Source organism: Physeter macrocephalus, chromosome 18, assembly GCF_002837175.3.
Source record: "Physeter macrocephalus isolate SW-GA chromosome 18, ASM283717v5, whole genome shotgun sequence".
NCBI lineage: Eukaryota > Metazoa > Chordata > Mammalia > Artiodactyla > Physeteridae > Physeter > Physeter macrocephalus.
In genome coordinates this window covers 65,474,634-65,499,181 of record NC_041231.1, presented here as the reverse complement: position 1 = coordinate 65,499,181, position 24,548 = coordinate 65,474,634, and the positions used below count along the sequence as shown (strand labels likewise).

General features: G+C 42.1%; 1 protein-coding gene across 5 annotated transcripts in view; it reads right to left on the bottom strand.

Moving 5' to 3' along the window:
* The window catches only part of DST (dystonin), a 512,931-nt gene that overhangs the window by 122,532 nt on the left and 365,851 nt on the right, over positions 1-24,548 (bottom strand). For 3 of the 5 annotated variants that reach the window (XM_024121802.2, XM_007107817.4, XM_007107818.4), the window contains 5 exons: positions 14,845-14,997; positions 12,531-12,764; positions 11,590-11,856; positions 8,007-8,555; positions 5,796-5,972 (listed from right to left, as the gene is read on the bottom strand). In XM_024121802.2, coding sequence (XP_023977570.1) covers positions 5,796-5,972; positions 8,007-8,555; positions 11,590-11,856; positions 12,531-12,764; positions 14,845-14,997 — 1,380 coding nt within the window. Of the gene's footprint in view, positions 1-5,795; positions 5,973-8,006; positions 8,556-11,589; positions 11,857-12,530; positions 12,765-14,844; positions 14,998-16,215; positions 16,450-17,837; positions 17,988-18,160; positions 18,377-18,516; positions 18,667-18,786; positions 24,235-24,548 lie in introns of all 5 variants that reach the window. The other 2 variants (XM_055079784.1, XM_055079785.1) reach the window with 1 other exon arrangement.

The following is a 24,548-nucleotide window of genomic DNA, read 5'->3' as shown; positions in this document are numbered from 1 at the left end:
GCTGCATCATCACCCAGGTGCTACCTGAGCCTCTTCCTTCCTTCCCACCTGCAAACCAACCAGCAAGCCCTGACAATTTCTCCTGCTTAATATTTTTTTCAAATCTGGCTCTGGTTCTGTATTTCTGAATCACTACAGGACAATCTCTCACTGAACTGCAAAAAGCCTCCTAACTGTGCCCCTGCCTCCAGTCTCTCCCCTGATACAGCCCCTGATATGTTTTATGGAAGACACATACCTGACTGCACCACTCCCCTCTTAAAATCTTTCATAGCTTCCTCTTGCTTCAGAATAAAGGGGATACTGGAGACTGCCATCAATTGTCCAAGGGAATCTATTCCTTAATTCTGTCTTCAATCTCATCTTTCTCCCCCTCCTGTTCCAGAAGCATCCCACGACCAGGCTATCCCTCAGCGATTTGCTCTTGCTGGACCCAAGGCCCTAGCATCTCTACACACAGACCTTGGGAGGCGACCCTGAGCTTGGCTCTTACCTGTAACATTCAGCTGGGAGGCCTTCCCTGTCTCTCCTCACCCCGAGTTGGAGCACTCTGCCCCCAGAAGCTCCCACACATGCCCTGTGCATAACCCTGCACTGATTTGTCTCTTCTATCAAACTGGAACCTCCTTGAGAACTAGAAATTGATAGTATTCAGCTTTCTATTATCACTGCCTAGCCCAGTGCTGGACACGTGGCATTAACGAAAGTTTCTGGAATAAACAACTGAATGAATAAGTAAATAAATGAAGATATCAAGTGTAAGGTTTTAAAAGATCCCCCTCCATTTCAGCCTTCAACAACAACAAAAAAAAGCAAATGCCTAAAGCCAAAGGCAAAATTTTCCTCAATTAATTCTCATATCCAAGAAACTGTGATAATATACAGGCAGCTGTGCATATGTCCAAAGGCCCAACAATCTATGACCAGCATAGGATCTGTGATCTGAATACCAGATCCTACAGTTGTTCTAAGAGGCCAAAGAATCTGCATCAGAGTGATCAGTATGGGAAATTCTCCCACAAGTTTAGTTGCAGTTAAGTGTAAGAAATTCCTCAAAATAGGAACTTTACCTATAACGGACTGAAGTCTAAGCCACACGTACAGCTTATCTGCATCACACAGTTATATAGGAAATGAAATAAATTTAAAGGCACCTCCAAAAATTATTTTTTAGAATGTGGGTTCCCCAAGGACAGAGACAGGTTTTTTTAAGACACAAAGGGGTTAAAACCCTAACAGTGGGCCTAGAACATAAATGTCTCTGAAAGAATAAATTTATGTAAAAGTGATCATGGTTTTATAAAACATCCAGTACCAAAGATGGCCCTACCTACCATCCTAAAACTTAGAAATGGATTACAAGAAAAGCATCTCTTCTTCACCTCTTCTCTTCAAAACATCCCATGCCTTTTCTCTTCAAAATTATGTTCAAGAGAGTCAGTAGTTTTTAGTTCCTAATGTTATCAGGTTTTAATTTAGCTATGGTAGTGGTTTATAACACTACTTTGGGACAAAACTATAAATTAAAGTATTCAAATGGGTGCCATATATTGTTTTTAATGGATTTCAATGAAATCAAAACATGAAAGAAGCATCTGTGACAGGGAACACTGCAAGATGATGACCTTGGTCTCCAGCCTGGACCAGAAAAGGGTGAAGTTTACAAAGCCATGGGCACTCGTCCAGCTCAGAAAAGTTTCCCGACACTCACCACCTTCCCAGAGATCAGAGCAAGCCTGGAAGGTCGATGTTGTCAATGTTACCTGGCCCCATGCCTGGCTCCAAACCGAGGCCTCTAGAAGGGTCCCAGGATCCTGCCTTTCTGTGCTTCGTATGAAGCTAAAATCTCGTTTTGTCCACTGATTATGAAGAGCATCATTCTAGCCCAGGGGTATCAGACCGCTGACAACACAGCCAACAGCCACTTTTAAAATAATGCTAGTAGCAATGTGTTATATTGGCCAAAAATATTTCAAATGTACCCACTGGGTGCCCCAAATTACATTTATCATACAATAGAATATAAGTAGAAGTTAGTATGGTAAATGTAGAAAAGACTGATGGTTTGGTAGTAGTCTTATGTGTTTGTATTAGTGTTAAAAGAAAAATGATTGTAAGATGTTGGTAATAAAAGGAAAGAAATGGAGACTCCTTAATCCTCATAAAAATGTATCCTCTCTACCTGCTGAGATCATCTTTGAGGAAAACACGTCCATATGCAAGGAACAACTTTAATCACGCATTTAATTCTAAAATTATGCTGTGGCTTAATTGGAATTAATTCTCCTTTGAGACGTTGCACTCTTTTTCTATTTCTTTGGCTGCCTGAGGACCAGAGGAGTCTTTTTCCTCAGCACATACCAAGGTAGTGTTCCAGTTCTAGAATTAATCCATGTTTCCATTTCATTAAAAAGCCATAGCATTCATTTTTTTTGTTTGTTTTTTTTGCTTTAGTTACATTAAAACTACTTTTACACAGGATGTAAATCAGTTTGCTAATACAGACCTAATTTAAAATGTGTTATGTCTATTTCACAGTTTCCAATGCTAAAAATACCTAACTTCCTAATTAAATGTAATACAAGCAATCTTAATAATTATGCCGCTCCTTGCATTTCCTATTAAAATAATGGCCTTTATGTCACAACATCTCCTCTGCCAACATATACTGCCCTTGGACCCGTCGTCCCGTGAGGACCAAAAGCTTCATTAAGACAGATCTGTTCTTGGGCTTGTCGGAAAGAGAGAGAAAAAAACAAACCAAAAAAAAAAAAAAAAAAAAAGCCTCAAGACTGAAAATGCACCCCTGAAGTGGGGAAGCTGCATCAACGTCGGGGCTGACCTGGCCCAGGACATGGCCCTGGTGCCTGTGTAGCACTGGGTAAACTCCAGCCCAGGAAAACACAGAGAACTCCATCCTTTCAGCCCCAGCCCCTCCTCCTTCCTCTCACCCCACGCTTCCTCCCCCTTCTCTCTGCTTGGCCTTAACCTACCACAGCTCACCCCAGGGTAAGACAGCTTTCTTCCAGCCAGAAGACACTGGTCTCAGGCAATACCTAACATTAGCTAAGTCAGTAGGGTATCTGTTTCCCTTGTTAACGCAAAATAATGATTTCTGACTCTGTAACTAACAGATGCAACCAAATTCTGAAAGGCAGTAGCTTCCCTGGCATTACAGTGTTTGCTTTCTATCTAGGCAGAAATGAGTTATTGCTACCCACCTGCTAAAAGGAAGCACAGAAAAGATTTAAGACATGAAACTTTCAAACTCAAAATTACTGGTCACATGGAAGAAGAATACAACTTTTCAAAAATTCTCTCCCCTCACAGGAGGATTTTAAAATATGCTTGGAATGTAAGAAATGGCTAGACTCTCTCTGCCACTGTGGGTGGGGCTGAGACGTTTACACAATTCCCCCATCAAGTCTGAATGTTCAAAAGGGCAGGCGGCCTCTCTGAGAAGTGGGCAAGGTGATAACTGAAGTGTGTACTTCTGTGAATCGGGGGTAACCCAACAGGAACCCACATGGAGTGTGACAGTGACACCCCCTCCGTCCCCCGGTCCGTTCATGAACAAATGTTCATCGAGGACCTACGAGGGCCCAGGGATACAGCAGTGAACAAAACAGACCAAGCATCTGCCCTGTGGAGCTTGGTGGTAATGCAGGAGAAGACAATGAACAAGGATGGGAGGGGAGTCTCGGGGAGAATGGGTACATGTATATGTATACGTATGGCTGAGTTGCTTTGCTGTGCACCTGAAACTATCACAACATTGTTAATCGGCTACACTCCAATATAAAATATGAAGTTTTTTTTTAAAAAAATAAGTGTAAAGATCACAAGTGGCCCAGGCAGGACTGGTCTTTGTCTGGGGATGAGGAGGTGGGGAATACGAACCATGACAGCAATGTCAGACCAGCTAAACCACAGTAGAAGAAAGAGAAACGAACAGACGTCAACTTGTAACTCCCCCCAGAGGGAGACACACACCTTCCCATCCCTTCCTCCCCTGCCCTTGGGGGAATGATCACAAAAGTGGGGGAGAGCGGAGGGCATTCCATGGGACTACCTTGGGGCTGGATCTCTCTTTTCCCTCTTTTTTTTACCTTCATCTCTTCTAGTTGCCTCTGCAGATTTTTAGGGTCCACGGCAACGGGTTCAGACAAGTGTCTGCTCGCCGTGGCCTCGCAAGCCTGGAGCCCAGAGAGAAGCCCACACGAAGCATCTTCATAGTTTTGGTATTTATCCACCAGATCTTTGAGGTTATTCCCAAGGACATTGCACTGAAAATCGAAAGAGAGAAGGTGGGGATTAAAATCCACTACTTTTATATATAATCCTCAGGACCTATGGGTTACGCCACCTGTAAAACACCAGATTTCAACCAAAGTGAGCAAAAACTGTAGGGCGAAGATTTTCTCCGTTATAGGAAGACGCTTCTTCTAACAAGTCAAAAACTAACCAATTCAAAAACGTCTGCAGGAGGGCTGGATCTTAATCCAGAATGAAGGGTTTAGGTGGCAATCATCAGAGGGGGCTCATCTCCACTGAGTTTACACACCACGTGTATAGTATGCATCAGATGGAAAGGTTTTCAAGGTGCTTCATAAATCACTTCTATATGCTGCACAAGACTGATTAACACAGGAGGGCAAATAATCTAGACCAGAAGGAAGCCAAGGCCAACAGCCAACGATGCTTTTCAAGACATTTGTGCAGCCTGGTCAACTTATATTCTAAACAGGGATATGTTTTCTCAGTTTTGCTTTTTTTAAAACAAAACTCTCTTACTGGTCCACGAGAATAATAAAATTGAAAGTCTGTTAGCCATTAAGTATTAAAATAATACACAGACCAAATATATGTGTAAAGCGAATTCCTTGTGAAGGGAATTATCTGAGAGGAAGCTTCAGTTCTCAAGTTTCAGAGGCTGCAAACAGCAAACCACTCTGTTTAGAGTCAAAATATACCCGCCACCTGCTGGGAAAAACAGGTATTACAGCGTTTTACAGCTAGGGCTGCCTGGAAATCACTCCAAATGAATTTAATAAATAACTATACTTTCCTAATCTTTAAACATATTTTTCAGAAGTAAAGAAGATGAATAAGACTGAGGGAAGGAGGATGAAAATACTTTGTTTTCCCTGCTTCAATTTTCAGATTTCTTGCTTCTAATTCCAAAACTAAAGAGGACAGAACAAAAACTACATGCACAGATTCCTCATGCCTTAAAATGAAACTACCTTATTGCACAGAAAAGGAAACTATAAATAAAATGAAAAGACAACCTACGGAATTTGCAAACGATGCAAACGGCAAGGGCTTAATTTCCAAAATATACAAACAGCTCATACAACTCAACAACAAAAAAACAAACAACCCAATCAAAAAATGGGAAGGAGAACTATAGACATTTCTCCAAAGACACACAGATGGCCAAGAGGCACGTGAAAAGATGCTCAACATCGCTAATTATCAGAGAAATGCAAATCAAAGCTACAATGAGGTATCACCTCACACCGGTCAGAATGGCCATCATCAAAAAGTCTACAAACAATAAATGCTGGAGAGGGTGTGGAGAAAAGGGAACCCTCCTGCACTGTTGGTGGGAATGTAAATTGACACAGCCACTATGGAGAACAGTACTTGTAACTCCCCCCAGAGGGAGACACACACCTTCCCATCCCTTCCTCCCCTGCCCTTGGGGGAATGATCACAAAAGTGGGGGAGAGCGGAGGGCATTCCATGGGACTACCTTGGGGCTGGATCTCTCTTTTCCCTCTTTTTTTTACCTTCATCTCTTCTAGTTGCCTCTGCAGATTTTTAGGGTCCACGGCAACGGGTTCAGACAAGTGTCTGCTCGCCGTGGCCTCGCAAGCCTGGAGCCCAGAGAGAAGCCCACACGAAGCATCTTCATAGTTTTGGTATTTATCCACCAGATCTTTGAGGTTATTCCCAAGGACATTGCACTGAAAATCGAAAGAGAGAAGGTGGGGATTAAAATCCACTACTTTTATATATAATCCTCAGGACCTATGGGTTACGCCACCTGTAAAACACCAGATTTCAACCAAAGTGAGCAAAAACTGTAGGGCGAAGATTTTCTCCGTTATAGGAAGACGCTTCTTCTAACAAGTCAAAAACTAACCAATTCAAAAACGTCTGCAGGAGGGCTGGATCTTAATCCAGAATGAAGGGTTTAGGTGGCAATCATCAGAGGGGGCTCATCTCCACTGAGTTTACACACCACGTGTATAGTATGCATCAGATGGAAAGGTTTTCAAGGTGCTTCATAAATCACTTCTATATGCTGCACAAGACTGATTAACACAGGAGGGCAAATAATCTAGACCAGAAGGAAGCCAAGGCCAACAGCCAACGATGCTTTTCAAGACATTTGTGCAGCCTGGTCAACTTATATTCTAAACAGGGATATGTTTTCTCAGTTTTGCTTTTTTTAAAACAAAACTCTCTTACTGGTCCACGAGAATAATAAAATTGAAAGTCTGTTAGCCATTAAGTATTAAAATAATACACAGACCAAATATATGTGTAAAGCGAATTCCTTGTGAAGGGAATTATCTGAGAGGAAGCTTCAGTTCTCAAGTTTCAGAGGCTGCAAACAGCAAACCACTCTGTTTAGAGTCAAAATATACCCGCCACCTGCTGGGAAAAACAGGTATTACAGCGTTTTACAGCTAGGGCTGCCTGGAAATCACTCCAAATGAATTTAATAAATAACTATACTTTCCTAATCTTTAAACATATTTTTCAGAAGTAAAGAAGATGAATAAGACTGAGGGAAGGAGGATGAAAATACTTTGTTTTCCCTGCTTCAATTTTCAGATTTCTTGCTTCTAATTCCAAAACTAAAGAGGACAGAACAAAAACTACATGCACAGATTCCTCATGCCTTAAAATGAAACTACCTTATCGCACAGAAAAGGAAACTATAAATAAAATGAAAAGACAACCTACGGAATTTGCAAACGATGCAAACGGCAAGGGCTTAATTTCCAAAATATACAAACAGCTCATACAACTCAACAACAAAAAAACAAACAACCCAATCAAAAAATGGGAAGGAGAACTATAGACATTTCTCCAAAGACACACAGATGGCCAAGAGGCACGTGAAAAGATGCTCAACATCGCTAATTATCAGAGAAATGCAAATCAAAGCTACAATGAGGTATCACCTCACACCGGTCAGAATGGCCATCATCAAAAAGTCTACAAACAATAAATGCTGGAGAGGGTGTGGAGAAAAGGGAACCCTCCTGCACTGTTGGTGGGAATGTAAATTGACACAGCCACTATGGAGAACAGTATGGAGGGTCCTTAAAAAACTAAAAATAGAGCTACCATATGATCCTGCAATCCCACTCCTGGTCATATACCCAGACAAAACTATAATTCAAAAAGATACGTGCACCCCTGTGTTCATAGCAGAACTATTTACAGTAGCCAGGACTTGGAAGCAACCTAAATGTCCACCGACAGATGAATGGATAAAGAAGATGTGGTACATATATACAATGGAATATTGCTTAGGCATAATAATGAACAAAGTAATATCATTTGCAGCAACATGGATGGACCTAGAGATTATCACAGTAAGTAAAGTAAGTCAGAAAGAGAAAGACAAATACCATATGATATCACTTATATGTGGAATCTAAAATATGACACGAATGAAGTTATCTAGGAAATAGAAACAGACTCACAGACATAGAGAACAGACCTGTGGTTGCCAAGGTGGAGTGGGGTGGGGAGAGAAGGATTCAGAGTCTGGGATGAGCAGATGTAAACTATTATATAAGGATAGATAAACAACAAGGTCCTACTGTATAGCACAGGGAACTACAGTCAATATCCTGAGATAAACCATAATGAAAAGAATGTATATATATATATGTATAACTGAAACACTTTGCTGTACAGAAGAAATTAACACAACATTGTAAATCGACTGTACTTCAATTTTAAAAAAATGAAATTACCTTTGTGTAGAGGGACCTGAAGCGGTCAGTGGCGTGGTCCAGCCTGCCCTGGACTTCCCTGTGGGTGGCAGAGGTGTCCAGGTGGCCCCGCTCAGCCCGGCCGCCTCCCTCTCTCCTGCTGCAAGACTTGGCTGCTTCCAACACTCTGTTCCCAGAGATCGTGATGTACCTCAAGTCTCCTTTGTGCGAAATGACATCTTCCGAGAAGCTCTTCTGCCTCTTCAGTTTGGCCGTCAGACCACCGAGGTCGTCGGCACCTGCTTCCAGGTTCTCCAGCTCTTGTTCCGAGCGCTGCAGCCACTGCTCAAACTCGCCGTAGTCGGCGTCGAACTTCTCCAGCTCCTCCTGCAGGGAGTGGGTCAGCCGCATCCTCTTCTCCGACTCGGCCAGCGCGCTTTCATAACGCGCCTTCAGCTCCTTGACGTTCCTCTGAAGCTTCTCCTTTTCTTCCGGGCAGAGGTGGTGGCCCTGCCTCTCCAGCAGGGCCTGGGCCGCCTGGGTGGCCACAAGGACAGCCTGGTGCTGGGCCACGAGCTCCGCGTGCCGGGCCTGCGGGAGAGCAGATCAGGTATCACGTGGATGCAGGACCCACAGACCCAGGACCCGCAGGCCTGCTTCCCATCAACCTGTCTAGGGTGCCCACCGTTTCCCTCTTAATGGTGAACTTCCTAAAAGCAAAAGCTGCTTTGTGAGCTGCTAATTTTAAAATTTCCAATCTTCTCTGGAAAGTACTGTTTTGGAGAAGTTTGGAAAAAATGGAACAGATTTCTGTTCCAGCCTTAAAGCAAGCATCTACAATCTGCTCTCATTATACTCATCCCTTCCTTACGAGCCCCCTAAAGGGACTGTCAATGTCTTTACCTAATTATTGATCAAGGAAGTACGATATTTTTTCTTAGGAAATGATCCTGAAAAGATATTTAATAGGAAAAAAAGAATCTAAAATTTGAAACCTATAAAAACACTACGATAATCAGTAAGCAAGAACAACATACATTCGGAGAAGCCCAAAGGAAGTTAGAGGAACACGTATAATAAAGGAGCATCTTGGAGCTACTCAGCTGACTGGGTCTCAGTTTCCTGCATGTGGAAAAGGGGACAATAACCCTACACATCACAGGTTTGCTGAAAGGAGCACGGGAAACCGCACACAGGGAACACTGCCTGTTGAGCCCGGCACATGTCAGGGATCAAAGTCCACCCTGGAGGCAAGAGCAGAGCGTCTGGCAGGTCAGAGGTGTGGGGCAGAAAGGTCACAGGTGTGCACAGCTACCCGCCCTCAGCCCTCAGCCGTGTGGGCCTCAGCGGCTAGAGACCCTTCCTCTTTAGCCATAACCAGCTTCTTCCATCCACCCCAATATGCCATTAAAATGTGGTAAACAGCATAATGGAAAAGAATATAGAAAAGAATGTATACATATGTATAACTGAATCACTTTGCTGTACAGCAGAAACTAATACAACATTGTTAATCAACTCTACTTCAATTAAAACAAAAAAAAGCATAGTAATCCTTTTGGGCCATTTTCCACATTTCTTGTAAGGGCTTACGTGGAGCCATACAGCCTGATCCTATCACCTCCGAGCTCCCTCTCCGACCTGGCCCTCCCCCTTCCCCACACCACACACTCAGCCTCCCACCTCTACCCCACCCCCACCCGCGGGCACGTCTGGACCTCTTTCTCCAGCTGTTCTCTTGTCTGGTTCCAGCTCTCCCCTCAGACACCTGCCTTCAAGCCCTATTTCCGAGTCTTTGCAGGAATCTCATCCCCCCCCGTGTGGACCTACTCGGACGAGCCTATTAACCCTGAAAGGTGGTCCCACCCCATCCGCCCACCCGCACCTAACTTGGCAGAAAGTTACCACCTTCCAGCATCCCACAGAATTTGGATGTTTACTGCCTGCCCTATCATTGTCATCCCCCAGCAGGCAAGCACCAAGACAGGGAATTTATTTTGCTCACTACCTAGAACAGAGCACTCAGGGGCTGAGAAAATATCACTCTATACCATCAAGTGAAAAGGGCCAAGAAGCACTGCTGTGGGACAGCTGTTCCCGCGAAGTCTGATCCCAGCTGCCAGCCGAGACAGACTCATCGATCCTTGTCCCCTTGTCTGTGACAGCACCTGACACACAGGGGCACAGGACAAATACTTTTGTCTAAATAACTTTTCTCCCTCTTTGGTATTTGAATTATATTCATACGCCATATCCATCTGGTAGGTCAGACAGATGTATATAATACCTATAAAGTCACCTGACCCATCCCTTCCTTTTACAGATGAGGGGAGACAGGCTGCAGGAGGAGAAACATTGGGCCCAGGACACGTAGCACAGAGAGTTAGTGCCAGAGCCCTCGTGTCTCCCGAGCCTCTGGGCCATCTCTCCGCTTTGCCAGGAGAGCAGGAATTTGTGAAGCACTTTCAGATTCTCATACTCTTAGCAGTGAAAAGTTCAGAAGGCAAACTTCATGCTGTGGCTAAAAACAAGTGTTTCCGGTAAGGCACCTGTATGTCTGGGTCTACCCTGGTATTTTTCACTCCTTTGGTCAAGTTACTAACCTTTCCTGACTCCTTTGTACCTGACTCACAGGTTCCTTTAGGAATTCATTAGATTTTTCATTTTAAGACACAGTTACAGTCAGGTTCTGGAATAGCCCCTTGAAATTGTGATGTAATGAATATCCTAGCTCTTCTGGTTTCCTTTCTACTTCTTGTACTAGAAGAGCTTCACAGAGAGCATTCTATTCCCAAGACTCCAAAGACAAAGACTCGGAGGCAAACAACAGAACTGCAAATGTTCCCGAGGCCCAGGCATCTGCCCATCAAAAGCCACACGTGAAATAAAATGATCAACTATGTGACTCTTTAAAAATGGTTTTCAAATGTTCCCTTGGCTCCTGTAGCAGCATTAAGGTTAGCCCTAGATTTTTCATGCAGTGAATTTTCACTCCTCTTCTCAGCCACAGCCTTCACCAAAAAGATGACCTGAAGTCTGGAGAGAACTTGAGTAAACTCAGGAGGGCACAGCAAGCCCAGGCTGGAATTTAGCAGAGAGACTGAGCTCACAGCTTAGTTTAAAATCCCAACTCCATCCCTTACTAGAAGTGTAACCTCAGGCAAGACACCTCATTCTGTGAGTTACAGTTTCCCCATCTGTAAAATGAGAATAAGAATAACATTAACAATAATAATTTCATCACCATAATAATGATATTCTCATTTGACAGAGTGGTGGGGAGAACTAAATGACAGAGTAATGAGTCACGATGGGAACAGCTTTGAAGAGTGCCTGCCCCACTGTCACTGCTCTACGAACATTAGCTATCATTGTTATTTCTATTAATTCCTTACAACTCTGCTTCATGGAGAAGAACACCACATCCAATGATGTATTTCCCACTGTTTTTCACTTGCTTAGAATTCTCACCATAACTTACATGGACATACTGATGACCCTAAAACAAGGACTTTACTCTCAAGGGTCCCTGAGGTTTGAAAAGATAACTCACGTGCTTAGTGCTTCCTGTCTTTACAGACCTGAAAATAGACTTTAACAAGATCATCTCTTTAAAACCACTCACCTTCATCTTCTGGTACTGCTGGTTCAGGTTCTCCTTGGTGGTCACTACGTGCCCGTCAACATCCATATCCAACAGGTTACCATTAACTTCATCCTCTTCTCCCATCACCGACTTGCCATCACCCTCTTGAAAGTGAGTCCCGTTCTGTTCAATGACCTGTTTCTGTTCCATCCCTGCCCTTCCTGAGTCTCTGTCAACATTTGCCAACCAGTCCAAAAGGTTTTCGATTTTGGTTTTGCTCTCTTCCAGCTGCTTTACAGCTGCAACCTAGGCAGGAAAGGTCACAATAGATAACCTTGAATGTGGGCCGAGGCAAGCGTGTTAAGACTTTCCAAAAGCAAATACTTAGATCATTGAAAATCAGAGTAGGGAAATTAAACCAGACCCACAATGAAAACTGAACACACTGAAATTAAGCCTTACAGCAACAGGCAGTTACCCTGAAGTTTCCACTGTTCTTAAAAACACATTCCAAAGTTTTAACTGTAATTAATGTACCTCACACATTTCACAAGTAGAAAGCCTGACAATCCCACTTAAATTGTTTTTAAAAGTTTAACAAAGCCTACAAACTACTATGTATAAAATAAATAAGCTACCAAGATATATTGTACAACCCAGGGAAGCTAGCCAATGTTTTATAATAACTCTAAATCGAGTATAACCTTTAAAAATTATGAATCACTATGTGTGCACCTGACACGTATAATATTGCACATCAACTATACCTCAATAAAATTTTTTTTTTTTAAATTCAACAAAGCCAATTCCTCAAACTTTGTAGTATTTGGTCAATTGCATACATGAAAACCCACAATTCTAGTCCCTGGTGCTAATCATCACTTATGACCACCTGAACCACGTAATAAATCAAGGTGCTGTTACACTCATCATTTTCAACAAAGCCATAAGAACAGGGTACCACATATTTGAATAAGGACCTTTTCCGTTTCTTCCTTGATTGCTGTCGTCACAACTTTATCCAGCTCTTTTTTCGACTGTTCTGCCTTTAAATTAAGCTGTTCACACTTTATCTTAGCTTCGTTAAGTTTCTGTTCAATCAGAGCCTTATCTTCTCGTGACAGTTTTTCACCACTCTCTTTTAAGAAGTTCTCTGTGTTTTTCACTATTTCTGCCAATGCCTGTGCACTTCCTTGCATATCTTTCTGTAATTCCTTATAACACAAAAGAAAAATACAATCTTAGTAAATTACTACCTATTTAATTCTTCCACAACTGTAATTCTAAAACAGGGCGGGGGGAGGCAGAGAAGAATCTAGCACATACAGGTTGAAAAAGCATATTCAATACTCTGTTAATTTGAGTTGGTTTATTTAAATCACAATATTTAATATAATTTGAAACCTCAAAGAACATTAAAGAAAGGTATGAGATTTGCAAGTTTAACAAATGGATGTGGTTTGTAAAACACTGAAAACAATTAAGTATTTACAAACGTAATCTATACAGATTTGCACATACCAGATTTTTTTACATTATGTGAGTACATTTATAAAAGCTTTTAAATACACGATAATATTATCTGTTCTGTTTTTAAACATTTAATTTTAACATATATCTACTGCTCAGGATAAAAACAAATAGTTCTCAAAGTTATGAGCTAAATTATTCCTAATGTAATTTCTATACTAAGATGATGACTTCTCTAAATACCAGAGCTCTATAAAATAAAATGTTTGCTTCTTTGCCCTAGCTGCTAGGAAGCTCAGAGTAAGATCTCTCCTCAACAGTTACAGCATTCCTTCGTCTAGAGTTCTCTATGTAATTTTTCCTCCTTTACACTTTCATTCTCTATAGAGTACTATGTTTAACTCTTCATCTTATTTTTCTCCACAGTTTTATTTTAAGCCTCCCCAAATTTTTCTAGGAAGTATTTGAATAGAAAGAGATACTGTCCAGTTTTCCCAGCACCACTTAGTGAAGAGACTGTCTTTTCCCCATTGCATATTTTTGCCTCTTGTGTTGCAGATTAAGTGACCATAGCTGTGTCAGTTTATCTCTGGGCTATTTATCCTGTTCCATTGATCTCTGTGTCTGTTTTTGTGCCAGTACCATACTGTTTTATTACTATAGCATTGTAGGATAGTTTGAAATCCAGGAGTATGATAACTCTAACTTTGTTCTTTCTCAAAGTTGCTTTGGCTATTTGGGGTCTTTTGTGGTTCCATATGAATTTTAGGATTATTTGTTCTAGTTCTGTGAAACATGTCATGGGTATTTTGACAGGGATCACAATGAATCTGTAGATATCTTTGAGTGGTATGGACATTTTAACAATATTAATTCTTCTAATCCATGAACGTTATGTATAGAATACAAAAAATACAAGGATATATTGTACAGCACAGAGAATGCAGCCAATATGTTAGAATAATTTTAAATGGTGTATCATCTATTGCATTGGCCAAAAGGTTCGTTCCGGTTTTTCCGTAAGATGTTACAGGAAAACCCGAACGAACTTTTTGGCCAACCCAATATTAAATGTTGAATCACTGTGTTGTACATGTGAAACTAATATAATATTGTAAATCTACTATACTTTAAAATAAATAAATATTTTTTAAAAAAGAAAGAGACACTCTTTACTGAGCCACTACTATATGACATTAACTGTGCTGGTCACTTTATATAAAATATTTATTTAAGTCTGACAATAACATGGCAGTGGAAGTTTGAGCAAAGGCAGTGAGGCCCAGAGAGATTAAGTTACAAAGCTGACAATGTGTAGAGTCTGGGACTGGAACCTGAATGATCTCGTTACAATGAGAATGTTCTTTCTCCTGACACCAAAATAAAACTTTATCTGTCATTATTGTTTGTTCCTTCAGTGAAAAAAAACAAATTCCAGAGAACAATGAAAGGAATAGGATGGGGCTAAGAAAGAAAAAGAACCCAAACTCACGGCTATGTCTCCTGATTTGCTAGTGAGTTGGGCTTCAACAGATCCAGATTCTAACTCATCACACAAGGTATTTCCACTATCAAATCTCCTTTATATCGCCTCCACTCGATGTCTCACCAAAAAAAAAAGCCAGGAAAATTACCTGGCTTGTTGGAGCTGGACGTATGACTCTTAGTATAAAGTTTCAAGCTCAGGTCTGGGGGCGCCTCGGGTGCACCCTGCCTCCGAAAAGCTAAAATGATGACTACTTTCCAATAACCTGAACTGCTTTCCAAATACGAGTAATCAGTCTTAACATCAACTCAACCCACTAATGCAAAGCTAGATTCTACCTCCTGCTTGGACTGGTACTTCTTTAACTCAGCCGTGCCATCTCCAATCACGAAGGCTTCCTGGTGACCGATGAGGCGGTTTTCGGTTTGGGTGAGGAGGTCACAGATGCCCTGGAGTTTCTCTCTGTACTCCTGCTGACGCTCCTCCACCATCTGAAGGGAGCAAAAGCAAAGCTTCGTGAATGTGGTCACCAACTCACTACTGTCATAGCTCTTGACAAGAACACATTTTGCAAGTTTCCTCTACATAAGCTCTCCTAAGTATGCTGTAAACATGATAGCAGTGGGGTACACACTGAGCAAGGGATACAGAAAGTGAGAGCATGTCTCATGTACAAGAAAGGAGATCCCGATTGGATGACACAGCTCAACAGAACACTGGCCACGCATATGTGTAAGAGATGGAGCTTCTGACCGACAGGAAGAAACATCCCACTTTCTGAAGCTCTTGAAACCTGCGACACACACAATAAATTCTGCAAAAGGATATCAAAACAGAAGTTAGGCGTGATTTGTCTGTTAAAATATTCGATACGTGTAAACAGGCTACCGTGCTGGAGACCATGCTTGTGCTTCCAGAAGTGATCAAAGGAGCCTTGCACGCAATATCTCTCCTTAATCACTGTGGCTAATTCCATCCCCACCTCTGCTCATTATTGCTATTGGATGGACCACCTCAATATAATTCGTTAAATCACCCTAAGAGATTAATTCAGCCATTACTTGCATCTTTTGTTTTCCTTTTATATACATACTAGTTATTTATTCTATAGCCATAGATCATGTTGACTAGGAGCCTGACACATGCCAGGCAAGGTCCTGAGGGTTTTAAATTCTTTCTTTCATTGGTGCCCACAATACTACCAGGCAAGCACTGCTACGATTTCCAGTTTCCCAATGAGAAAACTGGTTCAGTGACTTGCCCTGGGTCCCACAGCAAGTGAGTGGTATAAATGGGGTGTAAACTCAGGCAGCCTGGCTCCAGAGCCTGGCCCTACCCTGCCATGCCCGCCCACCTCCCAAAGGGAAAAGACACCTTTAACCTTCTCTCTCCACATGTTCATCAATTTATCCCCGGAAATTTCTCAATGCATCCACATTTCTGCCTCCTAGAAAAAAAATCAAAACTCTCCTCTGAAAACAGTAGTTTGAGGGAGGTCATGAAAATTAAAAGCAACTAATTCTAGCCTTCTTACGGCACACAGTACTTTTATATATTGTAGGATCGCTATATTATACCCTGTTCACTCATTGCCAGTCCAGAAAAATCTCTCCTATCTTCTCTTATCCACAACCCCTGGGGTTTACATTACAGGTTTCACACTGAAGACCTAAATACCAAGAATTCCCACTCCGCAAAGAGAGGCGGACCTTCTGACGATCGAGATCTTGTTCTAGCTGTAACTGAGCCTCTAAATGTTCCACCTGGGTAGTTACTGATTCCTGCACGTCAAGGAAACCCTTCTGAGTTGTATTTAAGAGCCTCAGCAGTTGTCTGCTTTGGGCGGGAGACAGATCTTGTGCGTGTTCAGAGATGAAGAACTGCACGTCAAAGGCAGTGGTCTCCAGCTGCGTTTTGGCGTGTCCGAGGTCTTTTAACACATTCTGTGAAGAAAGCAGTATGAGTTACCAACAGCGAGTCAAGCCACAATAGAAAGTTTCTATCAACAATAACATTTATTATAAAATATGCTTCTTCTATCAGGGATTCAAGCTTTTATTGACATTTTTTCACAATTCACTGAGTCAAGCCATTCATTCTTAATGAATGGTAGTGATGAAATTATTGCAATACTATGCTCATTAATACATTAAAAAATAATCCCTCTCAGAATATATTAACCTTGTCTGGCAGAGTTACTTGAAATGTAACTCCACCGAAAGGTAAAGATCTAACTTGTGTATGTTTAGCACATTGAAGGGAAACAACATTAAAATACTGAATGGATAAAGAAGATGTGGCACATATATACAATGGAGTATTACTCAGCCATAAAAAGAAACGAAATTGAGTTATTTCTAATGAGGTGGATGGACCTAGAGTCTGTCATACAGAGTGAAGTAAGTCAGAATGAGAAAAATAAATACCTTATGCTAACACATATATATGGAATCTAAAAAAAAAAATGGTTCTGAAGAACCTACGGGCAGGACAGGAATAAAGACACAGACGTAGAGAATGTACTTGAGGACACAGGGAGGGGGAAGGGTAAGCTGGGATGAAGTGAGAGAGTGGCATGGACACATATACACTACCAAATGTAAAACAGATAGCTAGTGGGAAGAAGCCGCATAGCACAGGGAGATCAGCTCGGTGCTTTGTGACCACCTAGTGGGGTGGGATAGGGACGGTGGGAGGGAGACACGAGAGGGAGGAGATATGGGGATATATGTATACATATAGCTGATTCACTCTGTTATACAGCAGAAACTAACACAAAAATGTAAAGCAATTATACTCCAATAAAGATGTTAAAAAAATATATTCCTTGCTAATATTTATAATATCCACGTAATTGTGGCAGCACATACACGAGACCGTAGGAATTTAAAACATAAATCCAATAGGCCAGAATTTCAGTTTTCTGACTCGCAGGCCAGGAGTGTCACTGCCCGCCATTCATGAGGGATGCTGTTCACATTAAGAACTTGGGGAAGAAAGGCATGACAAAAATGATTAATACCATGAAGCAGCTACAGGACTGATTTAAATGATTATGTCTTTATGTGACTGATACATACATAAATACATAAATACCAACCTCAACATGCAATGGTAGTAAGAGTTTTATAAAGGCTGTGGGGACCTCATCAGAATGACATCTGTAAGGTGGTGATTATTTTATAGCTGTGTCAGCTGTGAACAAACACCTCTTAGAGAAAAAGGAAATAATCCTTTATAGCTTCAGCAAAGTCACATTTTTTCTAAACCTTTGTTACATTAAATCCACAGGTGTTCTGATGTACTTGGTCTTATTGACTTTGACACTTGCCTTGAGAAACTCCAAGCTTTGCTTTACATGTCCAGTATCTTGAACCATCACCACCTCCACATCATTCACAGATGTGCTCTTCTCTGATATCCAACGTGAGAACAACTGAAGTTTGTGCAGAAATTCTTCATGGGAAACTGCTAGTTTAGACTAGAAAATAAAATTGCGTGTTCATTTCTGTCTGTCCCCAAATTTCAAATTCCTAAAAATAATGATCCTGTGTTAAGAGCTTAAGAGTTTATCATCTTATGACTAAATTTTCAAACCCTCAATTTTCTCCCAAACCCTAGTTCTGACTCAACGTGAGACGGTCTGGTACCTACCATCTCGGAGTCGATAGCCAGCGTGATGTGGTTCATTCTTTCCGCAGACAAGGCGTGGAGGGAAGAGAAGGCCGTCTGCAGACTCTGGAGGCTTACACTCAGGTCCTCGAGATGTCCCCTGGGGAAGTCACCTGGCAGAGACTTTAAAAACTCCTCTGCCAGCGTCATGTCTTTTCTTAAAATCACACCAATTGGAGCCAATCCCAATTCAAATGTCTGCAAAAAATACACATCCCAGATACACCTAGTGAGAAACACAAATATAACTAATATTCAAAATATAAAAATGCTCTTTTTACTTTTCCAAATTAACATCAGCTGACTACCCTCCATAACCGGCAGCAGACAATTCTTACCTCTAGCTGTTTAAGTTGGTTCTTCAAAGCTTCTAGATGGTTAACCAGAGACTCCTGGTTACCTAAGGGAGGCCTCATATCTTGAAGCAAAGCCAAATACTCGCACATCTTTGATCTGTGCTGTAAACACTGCTGTAGCTCATTGGAAAACTAAACACAAATGTGGACATGTTAATTCAATAGGCTTTATGCAGATTTTTCAAGCAAATAAAATGTATGGGATTATTCCCAAATGCAGCTACTTTCTTATAAAATGTAAAGTCCACTTACTTGTTCCATCAAGCCGTCTCCAGAAGCCATGTCTTTTGACCCTGAAATACATTCCAAAAGGTCTGGGGATTCAGCGCATAGCTCCTCCAGCCTCCCGTCTCTTGGCAATGCTGATGCACAGACAGGAGAGTTTTCTGGTCCATTTTCTTTAATATTTTGTAAATTAAGGGAATGGGGGTTTTCTCTCTTGCTGTTAAGATCATCAAGAATGTGTGGCTTTTCATCCATCATCTCAGAAGCTGTAGATGATTTTTGATTCAATTCTCCACCCTGTCCTCCTTTCTCTGAATATCCATCAGCAAGCAGCTTGCAGAAAACATTTTCAAGTTGCAGAGGAAGAACTTCAGATGTCCTACCTCTTTTCTCTAGATCACACTCCATCTGAGTTAATTCTTTCATCAATTCAAATGCTCCTGTAATTTTCTGGCTATACTGATTTTGCTTAAGTATATCGAGGAGTAGCTCAGACTTGAGGTTTGCAGTACAGAGCGGATCCTCTCTGCCCTCTGCTTTTAGTTCTGGCGAGTTATTCATGGGGGAAATGCCATAGTCACTGGTTTTAGAGTCGCCAGACACACCAGATGCTTCACTTACCAATGATGATGAGCTAACTCTTTTAATTAAGTTTTGAATTGAAATGTTAGTATCTGCACAGGCTGAAGGTTCTCCAAGCTCTTGAGGATTCATATGACCTCCTTTCAATCTACCTTTTAAGATGTCCTTGACATCCTCAGTCAAGACCTGAGATAACTCAGGAATCTGAACCTCGTTTTCCTGGACTCCTGGAGATGAGGCTGGTTCTTTTCGTGCCTGCTGCTGAAATACCCCTTTCTCACTGTTAATTTCTAAGGATGAGCAGTCAGTGTTTAAAGTGCTACCGGAGTTATTTCTTATTCCATCTGCACAGAGTTCTGACTGCACAAAATCCGTATGTTTCCCAAGGCCTTCTGCATCTCTAAGAGGGAAGACTGAAGGTGTGCTTTCATCTCTTTCTGGTGTGAACTCAGAAATTTCTGATCCTCCTTCTGAGACACTTTCTTCAGTAGGAAGATCTTTCTGTTGGACCATCTCCTTTGGAGGTAAGTCTCCTTGGGCAAGAGCTGCCTTCTCTTTTGCATTATTAACTCCTAATTGCACGTGCTCATTCCTGGGAGGGGAAGCTACTAGAATACAGCTTGGGGTATCTTCATTTGGCTTCAGTATGTCTTTTGCTTTCACATTTTTAGCACAATGTTTTAAATAAGTAAACAGATCAAGCTCTTTTTCAGGTCCATCGGTGAATGAATCTTTCTCAATCCTTGTATTCCTTTCAGACAAGGTCATGTCTGAAGTCATGTCATCAGTTATGACTTGGGAGACTGAGGAATTGAATATTTCTTCATGATTCTCAAGTTGAACGGGACTTTTGCTAACTATTGTTGGCAGATTCTTTGGTTCATCTTTAAGAGCTACTGTTGCTTTTTTAAGGCTTCCTTCCTGATTATGTTCTTCACTGTGTGTGATTTGTGGGAATGGAAACGGACTATTAACGAAATCAAGACTCTCCCTTGTACTTTTACTGGGCAAAAGTCTGAGACATTTATTATCTTCTACAGGACCGTCTATAAGCACTTCTCCTTTACCTGCACACATTTTACGAACCAATGTTCCGTCTTCTCTTAGTATATTGTTTTTGTCAGCTCTCCTTTTAATTAGATCTTTTCCATTGCCTTGAGGATCTTTGTCACTTACAGAGACTCTGGATGACAAATGGCTTTCCTCCGCAGGTTTTACTATTAAACTGGGCTCAGAACAAACGTCTCTATCAGAAGATGAGTCACCCTGAAGTGTCACATTCTCATAATATGGATTTCCACCTTTCACAGAGTCCATAGATTCTGGCCCTTGAATCAACTTAACCCCTGTGTTCTTTAGATCATCCGCTAGTTCAGAAGTTGAACTGGCACTAGTATTATGTAAAGCACCAACAGGGCTTAAAGTGTTTTCCGAGTCAGTGTCTTTCATGGCAGACAGCAGTTTATCCTTAAGGACCATCTCATGATTCAACAGATCTTGGCTTTCTCGAACAACCTCAGTTGTATATTCTGGAAGGTTACTTCTTTCAGGAACCAAGCTACTTTTACTCCTTGATTCTGGCTGCAAAACATTTACCCTTTGCTGTTTTTCCAAAGAACTATGATGGTGCTTTTGATCCGGGAGAATCGTTTTATTGCTACTTTGACTTGCGTGGCTGTTTCCCGGTTTGGGTGCAGTGGAGACACACGCGGGGACATCCACATCCTCAGCCTCGTCCTGGCATGCGGGCTTTCCATCCTTACCTCCTGCTCCTTCTTCTTTGGCGTCACCACCACCATCGTCATCATCGTCGTCCTGATCATGACTGTCACACTCAGAGTCCCCATAACTTTCTTCATTTTGCACAGAATCTAAATGATCAGGATCAGATTTAAATTCTTGTCCAGTTACGTACTCTCCTCTTCCTCTCCAACAGCCAGCATCTTCAGAATTTAATGGAGTCCTGAAGCTCTCTTTTCTTCCTACAATTTCATGGTCAGTCAATGAGTCAGACTCATCACCTTCAAGGTCATCTGTGCTGTCCCTTTCTGATACGATTTCCATCAACCGTCCATTCACCTCATAGGAGGCAAGTGAATTTAAATGGATTCTTTCACCAGAATTGAATTCTGCTTTCTCAGCAACTATGAGAAAATCCTGCAGAGACTGTGCTTCTCCCCTCACAGCTAAGCTATCAACCAGTCCCCCTTGGGTCCCCAAAGAATGTTCATCCTCTTTAGAAACATCATAAAAAGCCTCTCCAGGAGGAGCGGCCCAGTCATCTTCCTCTGGCAGTGTGTCATAGTCCCCGGGCTGCAGACAATCATGGTCATCACCTTCTAGAAGCAGGGAATCATCTTCAAACAAGGGCGTGTCGTAAAAGTCAGCATCGCTGTCTGTATCTGTTTCTGTGTCGCTCTGCTGATCACCCAGCAGTGATGTTTCATAGTCACCAGCACTGGCGCTGACAGTTTCTTCAAATGATGGGGTATGCATGTGAGCCATGCTGATGTGATGACTACCGCCCCTCAGGGGCGGGGCACAGGAGGACCCTTCCACCGTGGACTCACTTTGCTCGTCTTCGGGTTCCTGATTAGAAGCAGCAAGCATTTTCTCATCATTCTGATCTTGTACCTGAGGATTACTATAACCAATACTGAAAGATTTTTGTACAGTGTGTTCTCCCTGTAAACTGATGTTGATAGCTGCAATTCCCAGAAACTGGTCTTGAAATTTTTCTCTTATTCTTTGACCCGATAACATGGTTTGGTCATTGAATGGCAACGTAGAGGCTTCACATTTATTTCCATTGTTCTCTGCAGTGTGTACATCATGAAAACTTCCCTGACCGGTCCTCAGTTTATCATGACTTAACAAGGCACTCAGCCTGGGGGAGTAGTCAAAGAGTGTTGAATCCCTGCTAATATTATCTTCATTCACCGTTTCATTAAAATCACAGATTCTACTGGTTTTTGATTTTACTATAGGACTTATCAAATCACTTGCAAAGTTTTGAAGGTTTCTAGAATGACTACATTCATCTGTAGGTTCCTTTGTTTCTATTTGGCTTTGATTGTCACCGTTTTCAAGTCTGTTTTCAGAGTCTTGTCTGAGCAGGCTAACTTCAGCAAGTCCAGCCTCTGTTAAATGTGATATCAAACTAGGAACACACAGGCTGGATGAATTCTTAACTTTATAACCAGCTGCTAGTATATCGGCCACGTTTTCTGACTGGCAAAATTCACCCCTGGTAACATTAGTTCCCAGTTCCTGAAACTCTTCATCTATGGCATTTTCAGAGGTTCCTTTACGTTTAGGTTCTCTGCAATGACATTTAGCAAAACTACTTGGTGTAGCTGTACTTTCCCTCGTTTCTTTACTTGCAGCATTATTCAGAAATACGCCAGGGAGTCTTATGACATCAAGACGTTCTTTTACAGGTGTGTTCTCCTCAATTTCTGCACCACAGCCTTCCAGGAGCATCCCGACAGCGTCATTCAAGTCTCCATCGTACAGCAAAAGCCTCTGCCCTGTGTTTGCATCCATATAGCTATTTATCATCAAATAAGACAGGAATAATTTTTTAGTTTGTTCTGAGCTCTGAGTCACCACGGGCTCTTCTCCATCAGAAACATCTTCTTCTTGCCTGTAATCATGGACCATGGATGGTTGGAATTTACAAAAAGAGAGCCATCTTCTCGAATTTTTACAAGCTTCGAAATCTCCCAAATCTGGCATTTTATCGGGCAGCGTTATACTTTTTAAAATCGACGCTGTGTGATTATCTATGATTCCGAGTTGCGTGGCAACATCCAAACCAATGACTTGAGATGTTTCTGGAATGTAAAGAGCAGCGATTTTCTGCCTGCCGTTCAGGATCTTAGACGCCAATTCATTGGTAATCAACTCCTGCTGCAGGGAAGAAGATGTAGGAAATATCTCCCCAGAGTGAGGCCAGATGAGGCCCACGTAGCCTCGCTGAGCCTCGAGGACCAGAAGGGCACTGCTGGACGTTATCAGATCACACTGGACTGCCTCATCGACAGTTAAACGCTTGGCAGGGTTGCAGTGGATGATTCCGCCTGTTTCCACCTGGTAGGTGAAGATACTGTTGGCAGTGTCTCTGTCCATCACCCCCTCTGCCACGGCTTCTTCTACAGTCAGTCTCTGACCAGACTTGGAATGGATCAGACCTCCTGAAAGCAGCTGTGCACCCAGTAACCTGAACATGGTCTCACGGTCTATGAGGCCTTCGTGAGCTGCCCTTAAAATGCTTAAGTTTCTCCCACATTTTAATGTTATCCTGCCTCCTTCTTGTGGCCTCACAGGCAGAAGCCGCACCCCTGTGTTTTCCTGTAAAATACTTCTTTGCATGATATCTATTAAAGACACCTTCTCAGAGGTGGAGGGGTCGATAAGATCTTTACACAGATTCTGCCGTTCCAGGATTTTAGAAAATAAGGCAGAGGAAACCAGGTGCTGCTGGAAAGCCTTCTGCAGCGTCAGCTGTTCTCCTGTCGCCGGAATAACGAGAGAGCCCGTGGAAAGCAGGATCTCGAGAACTCTAATGGCCATGGGTTCTGAGATCACACCTTCAGCCAGAGCATCCAGCACTGGAACTGTGGTGGACGACACAGCAGAAATAATCTCCTTCGTTTCACTGAGCTCTTGGAGTTGGCTAAGAACTTGCTCATCAATAAGGCCATGATTTTGGGCATCTTTGAGGTCAAAGCACGTTCTTAATTCTGGTGAAACAAGCCCAGAAATCATGAGCTGGGTCTCAAGCAATCGGATCCCCGTGTCATAATCAATCAGGCCTCTTAACACGGCCTGAAAGACAGAAAGGACTTCTCCCGTGCCCTGATCAATGGTGCCTGCGATGACTTTATCCAGCTGAAAGGAAAGCATGAAGTCTCAGTCAGTGACACTAGGGTGGGCAGAGCGTCATGAAACTTAGTTTCCATTTTCTTATAAAAAAGACACTTCGACATAAAAATCCTCTACTTACCAAGACGCGGCAAGGCTGTGAGTGTTAAGCAGCTCAAATGCACAAGTGATCTATGTCAGTGATCTATTCGAGAGCACAGGATGTGATAAAGCTTTGAAAACGACATGCATCTGTGAACTGAAAACTTCATATCGTGTACATTAAGAAGGTTAGTGAGGACACAGGAAATGATGAGGGTGAGGAAACAGGACACACACCT